Source organism: Anabrus simplex, chromosome 6 (genome assembly GCF_040414725.1).
Source record: "Anabrus simplex isolate iqAnaSimp1 chromosome 6, ASM4041472v1, whole genome shotgun sequence".
In the NCBI taxonomy this organism is placed as follows: Eukaryota; Metazoa; Arthropoda; class Insecta; order Orthoptera; family Tettigoniidae; genus Anabrus; species Anabrus simplex.
The window spans coordinates 114,452,382-114,468,821 of record NC_090270.1 but is presented as its reverse complement, the minus strand read 5'-3'; the positions used below and the strand labels follow the sequence as shown (position 1 = coordinate 114,468,821).

The following is a 16,440-nucleotide window of genomic DNA, read 5'->3' as shown; positions in this document are numbered from 1 at the left end:
CCCGATAAAATATCACTATCATTGAGCCGGCGTGAAGACATGTTTACACAGTAACACAGCTGACAGCGTGACAAATTTGGTGCGCGCAGCACACGGCACACCGAGTGCTTCGGTAGAGGTCACGGCAAGGAGAAAATACCCTGTTTATCGTTTCATTTCGAAATTCCCGAAAACTGCTGCATTCTAGTGGTCACTAGATGAACTATTACCTCCAACAAAGGAATGGGAGCCGTACGTGATACGTGCAGCTGGATATAAACACACGAGAAAATCACGCCCGTATCATAGACGGGCGCCGTCCAGAAACAGGAAAGCAGTGCGCCCGTATCCCGTACGGGCATAGTGTTGAAAGTGTTAATTGGCTGATGATGACCTGGACTAGGGTCGAAAGCGGTACCACTTCTACTTATTATTAAATAAGAATGTAATCACTGCATTTCTTATTCTTTGGTATTGAATAAGTTGAACCTCTTTATTTATTATTTCAATTTTAACTGTGCTGCTCTCTTGTCACGTGATAGATAGCCGTCCAGAGCAGAGCAAGTAACACCCGCTCCCTAGAGCAACTACGTGATGACGTCTGGCATAGAGAATCATCAGATAAGGCGAAAAACTTTGTGGATGTCTACGAAGTAAGGCAACTCTCCACCAACAAACTGAACAAAATAGAAAGAAGCTGGAACCAGTTTTGTCAACTATAATTTTCTGTGGCACCCACGATATCTCACTTTGAGGGAAAACGTCAGACAGCGGAATTTTCTATGATTTATTGGTATTCTGCCTGGAGGTGGGAGATGTTCTACTACAAGAACACACCTTAAATTCTGCAAAAAGTGACACGTACACTTCTCATCGAATTCAAAATGAAATGATAAGATTTCGTGAACAGGAATTACAAGAGATACTGGTTACGGAAACAAATTCATGGAATGCCTTCTCTGTTATTGCTGACGAGACAGCTGACATTATCTGGAACCAAGCAGCTGTCTATTGGAATTCGGTTTGTCAACAATACATCTAGTGGTAATTTGAAAGTATGGAATTCCTTGGGTTTCAGCCTTTGGAAGAAAAAAATGCCATCTCAGTCGCAAACTTAATTTTAAGTTTTTTAACAAGCTCTGGTCTGGATTTAACCAAACTATGTGGTCAAAGATATGATGGTTGTGCTACTGCGGCAAGACTTGAAGGTAGAGTTGCAAAATTAATACAAGATAGCTACCAAAAGGATATTTTCTGTCATTGTGCTAGTCATAAAATTAACCTGGTAATAAACAACCTCATAGAACTCTCTATTGTGAATAATGCAGCAAGTGCCATAAAGGAAATAATTAACTTTTTTTGCGAAAGTCCACTCCGAAGGAAGCAGATCTGCAAATTACCTCTTTTCTGTGAAACAAGATGGTCCTCAAAGTACAAAAGCATCAGGCTCATTTCAGAAAACATTTCCAGTATCATGAAGGCTCTCCAAAATATTTCTAACTGCCGAAGTTTCAATTCCAAGACTCAACAACATGCATATAACCTTCGCTGTTCAGCAGCGAGCTCAGCTTTTGTTGTTTGAATGCACTTAATGGCAAAATACAGTGGCATTTTAAAACCCATAACAAACTCTCTTCAAGTGGAAGGACTGGAGCTCTTCAAATTTAGAGAACATATCTTGTTGCTTCTGGACCTTTTTAAAAAGCAACGATCGGACACAATTACCCACTTTCAAAGAATAATGGTAGATGCTGAGGACACAGCTTCTAATAATGAATTTAAAATAACGCTCCCTTGCCTCGCTGCCAAGCAGCGTCACTGGGTGAACCACAGTGAAACTAGGCTGAGGACTAGTACAGAATTTCAATCTACATTCCCCATATGGACTCACAGATACAGTCTCTAGAATCACGTTTTGGAGAACAAAACAAGACCATATTGGTGCTGTATTCTCTCCATCCTTGTGTTATGAAAACATTAAGAAAGGAAGATTTTTTGGATTCCATGAAAGTTGTTTCTATGATCAACACAGAATTGTGGTGTGGCGTGTGGCGAACCAAGGACTGTAAACCAGACATAAATTTCCTGGAACTTTTAAAGAAAGTAAGGATTTTTACCCAAGCCTAGGTGTTGTTTTAGAAATTTGTATTTCCCTGCCTGCGACAATGTGCACAGCGGAGACGAGTTTCAGCACGTTTCGTAGGGTGAAAATCTTGGCTTAGATCAACAATGACGAACAATAGACTTAGTGGGCTTTGCATGTGTCTTTGCACCGTGAATGTGGCAGAGGACAAACAGAAGTTTATTAAAAATGTTCTCACAAGATTTTCTAGAGAAGCCCCTAGAAGAGTGCAACTTCCAACCGATTCTGATGTTTAAGGACATATTATGTAAAAAAATTCATTTAAACAATTTTTGACATGTTTAAGCATGGTTTACGCCCATTTGTATAAAAATAATGGATGATATTTCTCAAGTGATAGATATGTTTTGATTTAATGAATGTGTGTGCTGGAAATCGTATTACAAAACTAAGCCTTCTTATTTGTAACGCTGCTAAATCAGTACAGTTTTTTATTATTTAAAGTAGACAGAACATTTGTCTAGCCACTGCTTCTTACAACTGCCTTGAAACTAAATGTATGAGGAAATAAAATGAACATTACCAAGTTTGTAACTTTGTACAAGTGTTTCATTATTCTAACAAGAGCTTGAAAGATATTCATGATAAGCTGTGAAGAAGAGAAAAAACGTGGTGATTCACTGTAACGGTGAGTAAAAAACTAGATTAAAAAAAAAAAGGAATATTAGTTTTAAGTAACTGACAAATTATTCTATTGTGTGTGCTATTCGAATAATTAGCCAGGTTGAGTTTTAGTGGTATTTCTACAGTTTAATTTAACATAGTGACTTAGGGTTATCTCAAAATATATCCATTACCATTTTAATGAACTGCTTGATTTCTAATTTCTGGAAATACGACTTGATCATTATATTATAACCATTTTAAGAACTGAACCTTTTGAATGAATCACAGAAGATGAGAAACAAACTTTTGTGGTCAAAATCTCTGAATTAAAGGCTAAATATCCATCCATTCTGGCCATAAAGTACCCAATGGTTTCATAGCAACAAAATGCTGCGTTTAATGAAGCAAGTAAGAAATGCGACGAAAATGCTGGGGAGGGGGTGTGCGTATCGTACATCATGTAGGTAGGTAATGAAACGAGATAATATATCTTCTATATAGCAAGAAAGTTGATCTGGAAAAGTGTTAATGTGCCCCCTCCACTGGAAAAGACCCGCGGGTGCCCATGCTTCCTGGGTTTTACCATGTAAATTGAGACTCTTCACAATTGATTGTAAACTAACTGCTGACATTATTTCATTCGGGAGTATTTTGTTTTTTTATGTATGTTTTGAGAAAATGTGCATATCCAAGGAACTCTCCTAAAATATCTGTGAAACTAAGCTCATCTTTGAGAAGTGTTTTTTAGAAGCCAGTCAAAAGATAATATGGCCAACAAATGGCAAATAAGTTAATATGGGAAGGACAGCTGAATCAGGAAGTGATGGAACCAACTAGAGGGAAGAATATTCTGGCCGTGGTGCTGGTAAAACCAGATGAGCTCTATAGAGAAATCGAAGTAATAGATGGTATTAGTGATCATGAAGCTGCTTTTGTCGTAGATAGAAATAAATATGATAGGAAGGAAGGTCATATAAGTAGGACTATTAGCCAGTACCATATGGCTGATAAGACAGCCATGAGGAAGTTTGTAAAAAGTAATTATGATCGGTGGAAAACTGTAAATAAAAATGTAAACGGACTGTGGGATGGGTTTTAAGCAATTATTAAGGTATGTGAAAACAGGTTATGTACCTTTAAAGGTGGTAAGGAGTGATGAAGACCTGCTATATTATAATAGAGAAGTGAAGAGACTAAGGAGGTGGTGCAGGTTGAAAATAAATTGAGTTAGAAATGGGTGTGGAAGTAAGGAGAAATTGAAGGAACTTACTAGGAAATTGAATCTAGTGAAGAAGTCAGCTAAGGATAACATGGCGGCATAATTGGCAGTCATACAGATTTTAGTGAAAAATGGAAGGGTATGTATAGGTACTTTAAGGCAGAAACATGTTCCGATAAGGACATTCCAGGAATCGTTAATGAACAAGGGGAGTGTGTATGCGAGGATCTATAGAAGTATTAGAAGTATTCAGTCAGTAGTATGTAAAGATTATGCCGGCCCCGTGGTGTAGGGGTAGCGTGCCTGCCTCTTACCTGGAGGCCCCGGGTGCAATTCCCGGCCAGGTCATGGATTTTTACCTGGACCCGAGGGCTGGTTTGGGGTCCACTCAGCCTACGTGATTAGAATTGAGGAGCTATCTGATGGTGAGATGGCGGCCCTGGTCTAGAAAGCCAAGAATAACGGCCGAGAGGATTCGTCATGCTGACCACATGACACCTCGTAATCTGCAGGCCTTCAGGCTTAGCAGCGGTCGCTTGGTGGGCCAAGGCCCTTCAAGGACTGTAATGCCATGGGGTTTGGGTTTGGTATGTAAAGATTGTTGGTTACAAGGATAACTACGATAAGAAAAAGTTTGTGGCAATTTATATTTTGAACAACTTTGCATTACTTTCCAGAGGTTGCATTGTTGACAAGGTAATCAGCCCTTTTTCTATAAATGTTCATAGAGGGTTCTTGAGATTTTGAAACCAATGTATCCGTTAGTGAGAACGCTGATGGTAGAAAATTCAAAACAAAGGTAAAAACACCTGGAAATGATCGGAAGAAGAACATTATAGAACCAACACTTGTACATTTGAGCATCCATAGATACAAATAACCCCCCCCCCCCCAAAAAAAAAAAAGTGTTAAGCAGTTGATTTAAGCTTATCTGTTTGCAATGGTCATTAACACTAGAAGGACTGATGTGTAATTTTGACCCAAAACAAATTTTTATTTATTTCCTACAGCCTTCACAATGGTAGGATTTTTCAAATATTTAATGAATTTTTTTTGGTAACTATTAAATATCTAATTACATACAATGTACAAACCAAAACATTAATGATATTTATGCTTTTACCTTTAAGGATGGCAGTGCCAGTTTGACCCAAATGATTGTAACACCAGTATGTTTGTTGTTTTTATTTCTTGATTTTCTACTTGTCTAATTTTGTTTAATGTGCAGGAGTGTTTCCTTACTGCAGTATAGCATGCTTCCTATTTACCAAATATCAGTCGTGTCATTTTAAAACACTCTGTCAATCTAATCCTGTTGCTTATTTTAGAACTCAGGATCAACTATAAAGCCGTTTTGGAAAAATTGAAGTGAGCAACATCTTTGAAATCCTCCCTTTTGCCCAAGGAGACCTTAACTAACTACTGATTGAAGTTCCTTCGAACAAGGTACCTGCTGGTGTCTCTTCACAGGATTGTGCAAAAAAAGCCATTTCATTGCATGTTGCAATGCATTCCAGGACACCGTGGCCCACATTCTAACAGAGTGCACCGATCTCTCGGACTGCAGGAAACACTCAAACTCATACTAGCCGATGACGAGTACTATTGATCTCGTCATTTACTTTATGCGTGAGAGTGGATTAATTAAGCGCATATAAATCTCAAGTGATGTTTATGTCCATTTTGGCTCAGTACAATAAGAGCTATCATCTTTGTTTTCTCAGATTTAGGAAAAGCTTATGACAGCTTGCCTAGGGACAAGATCTGATGATGTTTAACAAGAAGAAAAGTTCCAGAAGCTCATATCAGGAAAGTGAAAATGCTCTATAACCATTGTTAGAGCTGTGTCCAAAGAGGGAGGGTACTGCAACAAGGCAGCGCATTGTCACCATTATTTTTCATCACTGTAAAGTGAAAGATTTTTGTTCCCTGCCATTGTTCTTAACTCCCTTTTATGTGCTTCCATAGATGTATACACATATCTTCCTTATGGACCTTTTGTTTGTTTGTCCAACCCTTGTCCCATTTCTCTATGGGGTTGGGCATGAGTTGAGATGAATCTGTCGTGGCGGGTTATTATGACTGGATGCCCTTCCTGACGTTAATCTCATCGAAGGAGTTAATGAGATGAAATGAATGACGTGATATATGATTGTGAGAAGGGAGAGGGTGAAACCCGGTGCTGGTACACAGCCTACTCCTGTCGAATAGCACCAAGGGGTCTGCTCAAGGCTTAACGTTCCCATCCGATGGATGAATCACCATCAGCAGCGTCATAATTCCTCACTTTACATGAGCAGTGCAGAGAGGCTTGGAATTTAATCCAGGCTTTTGGCACGGAATCTAGTGATCAGAAATTGTATACCACTCCCTCCCTTACTCTGCCGGCCAACATTCTGATGGTGAAATTTTTTCGACCAACAGGACTCCTACTGGCTAACCACGGTGTCAGACTGTTTAACTTCAACACCTTAACGATCATGGTCACCGGGAGGGCTTTATGGACCTATTGCCTTTGAGCATTCTGTCTGCAGGCTACTTTGAATTGTTTAAGTATCTCCATGATCTTCTATTTGCAACTAGCTCTGTGACCTTGTTTAGTTCCACCTGCTTCCATTTATTGATAATGTATCATTCTATAACTTTATGAGGATACAAAGGGCACTAGGAAAGTTTTGCAATGTGAGTGAACGCTTTAGACTTTTTCAAAATATTTTCCACCACACTCAATACACTTCTCCATATGTCGAAACCGGTCACTGAACCAGCTCTGCCACTTTCCTTTGGTTACATTTTCACACTCTTGATTCCATGCTGCCAGAAGCTCCTCGTCGGATACAAAACACTGCCCTTTCAGCTTCATCTTCACTTCTGGGAAGAGTGCAAAGTCACATGGGGCAAGATCAGGACTGTATGGAGGGTGATCAAGCACAGTCAACCCTGATCTGGCAAGAAAATCCATTCTTACATTAGCACGATGTGCTGGAGCATTGTCGTGATGCAAGAGCCAAGTGTTGAGCCGTGACCGTGGATGGAGCTGCTTGAGAGCCTGAATGACCTGAGGCAGACAAGTCTCGCTATACCACTTCGCAGTAACTGTCCTTTGTGTTTCTAGCACAACCCGAGTCAGGATGCCCCATTTAGTGAGGAATACTGCAATCATCCTTTTCTGCACTGACCTTGACTTTCGCACAGGCACAGGAGTACCCTCATCTTCAAACAGCCACACCTTGTTCTGGGATATTTTTAGGACATCATAATAACAAAGCCAAGTTTCCTCACCTGTAACGATGCTATTGATGTTATGTAAAGTCCCATTTTCAATCTTTTTTAGCATTTTTCGGCACCATTTCACTCGATGTGCTCTTTGATCCTCTGAAAGTGAATGGAGCACCCAAAGGGAACAAACATTTCTAACATGGAGATGGTCGTGTAGAATTGAATGAATAGCTGGTGCAGGGATGTGGAGGGCCTCTTCTACCAGCCGATATGTCAACCACCTCTCTTGCTGTAACATTTTCCTCACAGCTTCAATGTTTTCCTCAGTCACTGATTCAGACCGTCACCCAGAATGAGGATCGTCTTCAACCCCAAAATTTCCCCTCTGGAACCCTTTGTACCACCGGAAAATTGTTGTCCGATGTGGACAGTCTTTCTCCAGCACAGGAGTCATTTCCTCAAGGCACCGGTCAACAGTTAATCCACGAGCAAAATTGTAGTGGATAATTGTGCAAAATTCACCTTTAGACCACACTGACATCTTAACTTGCTTTCAATCCCACTGCTTGGTAACAACCGGTGTGAAGGTTGTGCCTTGCTTTCTTCTAGACCGGTTTTCACCCCTCTTCATCCCTCACCATAACAGGGGTGTCCAGCTAACCGTTTATGCATATTGCAAAACTTTCCTAGTGCCCTTTGTAGTTCCTCAAAATGCTATATGGATGATTTTGAGGTGCTTTGGATGTCCTGAACATTCTGTTGGCCTAATCCATGATGATATGGTTGGTTGGGTACTGTATCAGAATGATATAACAGAAGAATTTCCAATTACAAATGGGCTCAAGCAAGGATGTGTACTTGCACCTACAGTTTTTGCTCTGTACCTGGCAGCCATCCTTTAGAAGACAACACCTGCAAACAATGCAAGTGAGCAAATTAAATATCGGTGTGAAGGGAGGTTTTTAACCAGGCCAGACTTTGTTCTACAGGATTAACCTGTTCTACCTGGGTTACAGAGTTCCAGTATGCAGATAGCAATGCTTCTCCAGCTCACACATCTGAAGAATTTCAACAGTTTGTCATCTGCTTCAACAGAGCATAGAAACGTTTTGGCCTGACTGTAAACATTCAGAAAACCAAAGGGCTTGCTCAGCCTGCTCCTGGAACCAGTGTCTCAGATTTTGATATCACCATATCTGGCACAACTCTGGAAAGAGTAGATCATTAATTTGCTTTCAGTCCCACTGCTTGGTAACAACTGGTGTGAAGGTCGCACTTTGCTGTCTTCTAGACTGGTTTTCACCCCTCGTTTCATCCCTCACCATAACAGGGGTGTCCAGCCTACCATTTTTGTGTATTGCAAAACTTTTCTAGTGCCCCTTGTAAAGTTGAAAGATAAAGAACAAATTGGGGTAAATATCCATTTATAGGAAGAGAAATTCAGGAATGGAATAGTTTATCAAGGGAAATGTTTGATACATTTCTAAGTCCTTAGAAATCATTTACGAGAAGGTTAGGGAAAAAATTGATTAGGAATCTGCCACCTGGTCGACAGTCCTAAGTGCAGATCAATGATGATTGGATGAAATTATAAAGAAAATGAAACAACTGAATTCTAGAAATGATTTTCGGCCATTTGCTTCTGCAGGCAATGTAGTGATATGGGGTTGCACCGTCAGTGAAGTACAGCAGAAACTAAACACCTGGAACTGGGCCTTAAAATCAGTCCTACAATGAAAGTGAGCAGGCAAGGAGGACATATGAACAGTATGCTGGATGGAAAGAAATTAGAAGATGTCGATCACAGATATTTTTACCGTGGTAGCATTGTAACTCAAGATGGCTGAAGCTCAGCTGAAATCACCAGCAGAGTTCAGAAAGGAGCCGGTTTTTACCACCAAGTCGGAACCTCCTTTGGGACAGTCAAGTGGCTTTGATATCTAAAAAGACTGTATCACGCCTACTTCGTACCAATATGGACTAGCAACTTGCACCATCAATAGGAGGAATAATAGCAGACTCCAGGCTGTAGAAATGAAATTCCTGAAGTCTACATTTCAGAAAGCAAGATGCGATAAGATCAAAAATGAAATGATCTGAAAAGACGTCCAAATGGAACGGACCACTTCCTGCACCTCTAGCAACATCAAGATTGAAATGGTTTGGCCACTTGAAGAGAATGGATCCAAACAGTGTAGCAAGGGAATGGTTTGAAAGAGATCTGGAGGGCAAGCAACCTAGAGGCAGGCCAAGGACAAGATGGATATCACAAATAAAAGATGATCTGCAAGGAAGAGGTGTAGAATGGTGTAGAGTTGAAGAGAAAGAAATGTGCCTGTGCAGACAGAAATGGAGAGTGCTCTGACACCATACCTGGGAAAGTGGAGATGGTTGAATGGTGATGACAATCATTTTTTGTTGCATTTCAATCTTGATGTTGCTAGAGGTGCAGGAAGTGGTTCGTTCCATTTGGACGTCTTTTCAGATCATTTCATTTTTGATCTTATCACATCTTGCTTTCTGAAGTGTAGACTTCAGGAATTTCCCTCACTTATGCCTAATCAATTATTTTATTTTGTTTTCACTTTTGTCTCCACGTAATTTGTTCAGAGAGTTGTACTTCCTCTTGAAACAAAAACCACCACCACCACATGTCCAGGACTGGTCAAATAAGTGATTTTTGAGAAGTTAATTCCAAGTATCAACTCCTTGTTGGGCTGCAGTTGCAGTAAGTTTATATGAAACTATTAGTCAACATTTTAGTAGTATGTGTTTTGGTGGAGATGTATAGCATCTGTGGCATAGGAAATACAAAATATTGCCAATACTTGCCGGGAAGTAGTTGTCCTATATGCACAGTGCCCACTGAAGAACATCTTGAGCATGGTTCGTCTCTAAGGCTAGCATTCTTCTTCTTTTGCTACCGCTTTTCCCACACCTTTGGGTTTATCGTTCACACCTGTGGGGTCGCAGGTGCTAACTGTGTAGCACATGTGAATTTGGCCCTGTTTTATGGCCGGATGCCCATCCTGATGCCAACCCTGTATGAAGGGATGTAATCATTATTGCGTGTTTCTGTGGTGGTTGGTAGTATGGTATGTTGTCTGAATATGATGAGAAGACTGTTGGGACGGACACATAGGCCTACACCCAGTCCCCGAGCCAGAAGAATTAATCAGAAGCGATTAAAATCTCCGACCCGGCTGGGAATTGAACCCGTAACCCTCTAAACTGAAGGCCAGTATGCTGACCATTCAGCCAACGAGTCGGACTCTCTAAGGCTATCATGTCCGTAACTGATTGTTGCTCAGAAAGTTTAGCTTCTCTGTACTTTTAATCTAATACATTGTTATTTGCTTCTATAACATATTTGAAATGCTTTTGTGTAAATGTAATGTCAAGTGAATTTAAATGGTTTAATAAAATAGTATGCATCTCACTCTTTACTTATCCCCTAAAGATCTCTTGATTGTAACATTATGATGTAGGTACTTCACCTAGATTGTTATTTTACAGGCTAAGGATGGACGCCGCAAGATAATACCCCATGTTGTGGAGAGTACTATTAACCTTGATGGTGCAGTTTTTACTTTCCTGTGTGATGCTTATGATGAGACAACATTTCTTGGATTGCCTCGGGAAATCATGAGGTTCCATCGCAAGCTTGCTCCATACAAAGCCAGTTTTGCTGCTGCTTCATCAAGTAAATATGTTGGGTTTTTCTTCCTCACATTATCTATTTACATAAATTAATCATAAATTTGTCTTCCAAAGAAAGGGCTTTCTGTTTAATATTTTCATGACTAAGAGAATGCAGTCATAAATAGATATTATCAAAAGAGGTGAACAACTTGAATATTGACTGCAATATAAATAGAAGCCTCGAACTCAATTGAATTCCTGATTTGAGAAGAAAAAATTGAGAAACATCATAACTCAACCAAAATAAATTTTACAGGAGGCCCATAAAACCGTATTAACAGAATCACATTAGATCAAATTAAATGGTGCATGGTATATACCTTCTTTTAAATAACACACATTCTCAACCCAATGATGATTCCATCTTCTAAGAATCAAATGACTTAAAACTCATTGTGAGAGAAGTGCTGGCTTATGGCATTTCTCAAATCAGCGATTCAGTTCTACAATAAACTTGTACAGGTGTAATTGAAATAAATGAAGTCGGTTAAACTGGTGGTAGATTAGGCTATTCTAAGCAAATTATGCCCGTAACATTTTGGTTTATCTTCAAATTGAAAATTAAGTTATAAAATGTCATTGTTTTTAGGTTTTTAGTAATGGTTCAAACAGCAGTGGCAAAGTACGTGTACTGTAGCTAGAGAGGGCGAGACAGGGTTGATGAGAGGAAGTTGTTGCGTACCCCTAGTATGACTTTGCCTGTTGGCAGGGGCAAGGAGAAGAAGTAGTCAGCTGATATGAGAATAGCATTGTTCATCTTATCCCTACATAAAGGCATTGCTATTATTACAACTTCACATAAAGGCTTGGGATATTTGGACCAGTAGAACTAAGTAGCCTACCTAGTAAGTGTGAAAGTCATTGATTGATTGATTTATTTATAGGACAAAATTAGGAACTATGTTTGTCCTACATATGTGTCGCAGGGAGAATCCCTTCGCTGTGCAAAGGGGCCTGGTGTAGCCTAGAAATGTAGAAATGTTCAATAAATTTCCAAGTTCTTCGAAGAAAAGGCTAGGTAAACAGTTGGTAGGGAATCTGCCACCTGGGCTTAAGGAATTGATCAAACGGTTAGATATCGGTCTTTAAGTGCTGCATCCCAATTTCAAATCTTGGTCAGAACTTATGAAATTTATATCGGACAATTATTTGTGACCTGTATCCTAGGATGTTCTTTAAATTTTAATTTGTTTTTATGACATATGAGACGTCCAGAAGCAAAATGCTGTGAGTGCACCAGAACATTTTTTTCAGGAAACACGAAAAACGTCTTACTTCCTTTGGCTCGCAGATATGCAAAATTCCTTTTCACTGTAGATTTATATTCATTTACGGACTATTTTTATGACAATCTTTAAAATATTGGGGTTTTATTTTTTTAGTTATTACCTAAAATCGTTTGGATTCACCGAGTTTTGCTCCTGTTTTCATGGATCAGCGGTAGAGTGTCGGCCTCCGGATCCCAAGATAGCGGGTTCAAACCCGGCAGAGGTAGTCGGATTTTTGAAGGGCAGAAAAAAGTCCATTCGATACTCCATGTCGTACGATGTCGGCATGTAAAAGATCTCTGGTGACACATTTGGTGTTTACCCGACAAAATTCATTAAAATCTCAGCCATAGACGCCCAAGAGTTTTGGTTTACTCGGTCTCCCATCTAGTGGGGGCCTAGAGTAAAACGGAACGTCGAAATTGACGAGCAGACAGCCAGATGGCGTCAAATTGAAATGTCTGCACACGGTACCTGAGGCCATACGATTATTATTATTATTATTATTATTATTATTATTATTATTATTATTATTATTATTATTATTATTTACAACGTAATTGGAAAGAAGATGTCCTATTGCTGGTTCAAATGACAAAAGAAATGATTTATTGACTACAAGTAAGTGTGATTACATAGTATACGACATCAAATGAAAGTCTGCAAGAAGTAAAAAGGCCGCCAACTTGCAAGTCCTGTCCTGTTCCATCGAAAATACACAGGCAACTCATTGTCTTCTGAATGAATTTCAAACTCCGAGTCCTCCTCTGCATTGTTCACAGCTGTTTGAGAATCCATCAGATTCTTATAGAAAACAAGATCTTCGTTTTCTTCCCAAGTCTCCCCGAAATGCTTTCTAAGCAGAAAATCAATGTCCCTAACTTTCACTTCCTTTAAGGCTCTTCCAATCTAGATAACATTCGGCTTCATAGACGAGTAGGCTTTGCCACGTCGGCATATCCCTCTCCCTTCACCCGTGTCCATCCTGTAGGCCACTTCACCTCTTACTAGTGCGTTTCCGTGTTTACTCCTGGTGATGACAACCCTTTTTACAGAGTGCCACTGACCACAGGGCTTGACGACATCAGCAACTGCATCTTTCCAACACTGATTGACGACATCTGCTCCCAGCTGGAAAACTATTCCGTCATCCTTGAATACTTCATGGTACTCACTCGGTAATATGACAGTAACTTTCGACCTGAGAACTTTTTCTATTCGAACAAAAATTCTATCGGGTGGTAGAAAAGAATGTCCAACCATTGGACAGAAGATCTTCTCCCGTTTCACACTGACAGGAGCCTCTTGTGTTAGCCAAAAGCACAGCATACCCAGCATTGTCTGGTTCTTGTTTTGCCCTCCACAGCTGTCCGACATTAGGCGGATGGTGTAGATGCCATTCAAATCTGTTGATGTTAACCTGTGATGCACACAGGACACAATTTCATTAGATCCCTTTGCAAAATCGGTTTCTTTCCAAGTGTAAATAAATGCATTTCCCTGTTTTTTCCGCGCACCTGATGGGCCTTGGCAGATCGTAAAATTGTACACATATATTTGGTGTGTATAATAAGCACTTTGATCTTGCAACTTAGGCAATGTAACGTTTTTCTGGCAATCAAATGTGAAGGTTATTTCACCATTGTCCTCAACTTTCAGTTCATCATAAAAAGCTTTTGCTTTACCTTTGTGCACAAGCTCAGAACTAACATCCATGGAGAAAAAACTTGTAAAATAGCATTATTCAAACGCAGGACACAGTGTGTATTAAGCTAGTTTTGCACCTGCAAACCAACTTAAGTAATAGCGCTTGGTCAGGATACACCAAGTTCTGCTTCTTTATGATGAAAATGGATTCACTCAGTTTTGCTTTGCAAACACATGTGGATACACACACTTTTGCATCTGTAGGCTGTTTTCGGGGTGCGATTTAAAGCAGACGGAAGCAGTTTTGCTTGAGTTTTAAGGGTCTAATCAACAGACGACAGCATAGAGAACAAAATGGTGGCAACAACTCATTTTCGAGCAAAAGTGGATTTACTGCATTTTGCATCTGGACGCCTCATATAACCCATGTCAACACTTTTAAGTGTGTTTAAAGGCAGATTTCATGTTGAATATGTGTTAATACCCTTTTGATTTATTGATTTATTTATTTATTTGCTTTGAACTGATGATGATTCCAGGGAATTGAAACCGTTATACATTTAATAAATTTTACGTATTATATAAAAGTGTTGAATGGTGGAACATCCCTCAATTGATTCCTATTATATAAGTCAAATACCAATATAAAAGGTCCGTTATTGGACATTATAAATTTTCCAGCTAACTCATTCCTGGTTGCCAGTGTCTTGCCCCAGTGTGCTAAGTTGGGCTCATTAGTTGGTAAATAGCGCACCCACCAAGATCCATGGCTAGTGCATACCGTGGAGGCCACTGCGTGGGCTATTTGGAGCCACCGGCAGTGCCAATGCACTATGAGAGACTTTGTCTCATTACCAAAAATTGATGCCTGCCTGGCCTTCAGATGATATAGAAATTGATTCCCATAGGGAACCTGAAATATTTGTCCTGAATGAGTAAATTTATAATACCAATATAAATGGTCCGTTATTGGACATTATAAATTTTCCAGCTAACTCATTCCTGGTTCGGGGGATAGTGGGCACAAATACCACTGTTGGCAGCCCTCAAGATGGTTTTGTGTGGTTTCTCATTTTCATATCAGGCAAATGCTGTGGCTGTACCTTAATTAAGACTACCACTTCTTCTTTCTCACTCCTAACCCTTCCTATCCTATCATTACCATAAGACCTATGTGTGTCAGTGCGACATAAAGCAAATTCTAAAGGTGACTGAGTGAAGCTGTTTTAACAGCAGGTACCATAACTAGAGGGAAGATAAGAGCTGTTTAACCCTTTTAGTGCCAGGCCCGGGTGCTTACAGCATGCCAAGAGTGCCAGACATATTTACAGGATTTTGCAGGTTCTCACTCAATGCGCCACTAGCCCACCTGGTGGGCGTGATCGTTAAGGCACTGAAGTCTAAATAGTCTGACATCGTGGTTAGCCTCGTTAGAGTTCCGTTGTCCAAAAAATTTTCACCTTCAGAATGGCAGGGTAGGGGAGGTGGTGGTATACATTTTCTAATCACTAGATTGCCTGCCAAAAGCCTGGATCAAATTCCAAACCTCCAGTGTTCATATGGAGTGAGGGCATATGACGCTGTTGATGGTGATTCGTCCATTGGATGGGGACGTTAAGCCTTGAGCAGACCCCTTGGCGCTATTCAACAGGAGTAGACCATGTGCTGGCACCGGGTTTCACCCTCTCCTTACTGTCATATATCACGTCATTCATATTGTCTCATTAACTCCTCCGATGAGGAAGACATCAGGAAGGGCATCCGGTTATAAAAATAACCCTTCACAACAGATTCATCTCACCTCATACCCAACCCCGTAGAGAAAGGGACAAGGGTTGGACAAACAAACAAACTCTCTGGGCTATATAGTTCACAATTATTATCACTATGGACATGATATAGGTTTTTGGGTTTATGCTGTGTCAAGAAAATAAGGAGAAATTCTTTACATTTCGCAGAGAACTCCGCAAACACAATATAAAAACTGTGTTTGGCACCGCCACTAAAATTGCTCACAATCTGGGTAAAACCAAGGACAAATTGTCCCCACTTTTACATCCTGGGATATACGGAATTCTGTGTACTTGTGGTAAGGTATACTTCGGCTAAACATGTCGGTCCATTGGTACTGTATCAAGGAACATGAACGTAATATTCGTCTCAACCAGCCAGACAAATCGGCAATAGCTGAGCACGCTCTATCGTCGGGTCATGATGTCATGTTCCAAGATGCTCGAGCCGTTACCCACACTAGACACTACAGGTCCAGGATTATATGGGATGCTGTGGAAATACATAGAAATGCTAACATTTTCCACAGGGACACTGGCTATCAATTAAGTAATACCTGGTTACCAGCCATTATGGATTTACGTAGGTAGTTCCCTTCCCTGTCCCTTTACTATTGTTATTTCATCTCGGTGTTTTCCAAATTCATACGTTCCTTATCGCCAGATGTTTCATTCCAGGCTTGTGTCAGTGTCATACATCTGTCAATGTTACATGTTACGTACACATGTTATGTGACCCCCCTTAGACTGATTCTGATGGTTCCGTCAGCTTCCGCTTCGAACGCTAGCACTGTACCGGATCCGGTGAGCCATCTGGTGATAAATGAACGTACCATTTCCACTTCTGTTATAACGTCTAAATTTCAA

General features: G+C 40.2%; 1 protein-coding gene across 2 annotated transcripts in view; it reads left to right on the top strand.

Annotated features, from left to right (window-relative positions):
- PolG2 (DNA polymerase subunit gamma-2, mitochondrial) overlaps positions 1 to 16,440 on the top strand; it is a 48,920-nt gene that overhangs the window by 13,998 nt on the left and 18,482 nt on the right. For both annotated transcript variants that reach the window (XM_068228330.1, XM_068228329.1), the window contains one exon: positions 10,683 to 10,869. In XM_068228330.1, the coding sequence (XP_068084431.1) occupies positions 10,683 to 10,869 (187 nt within the window). The remainder of the gene's footprint in view (positions 1 to 10,682; positions 10,870 to 16,440) is intronic.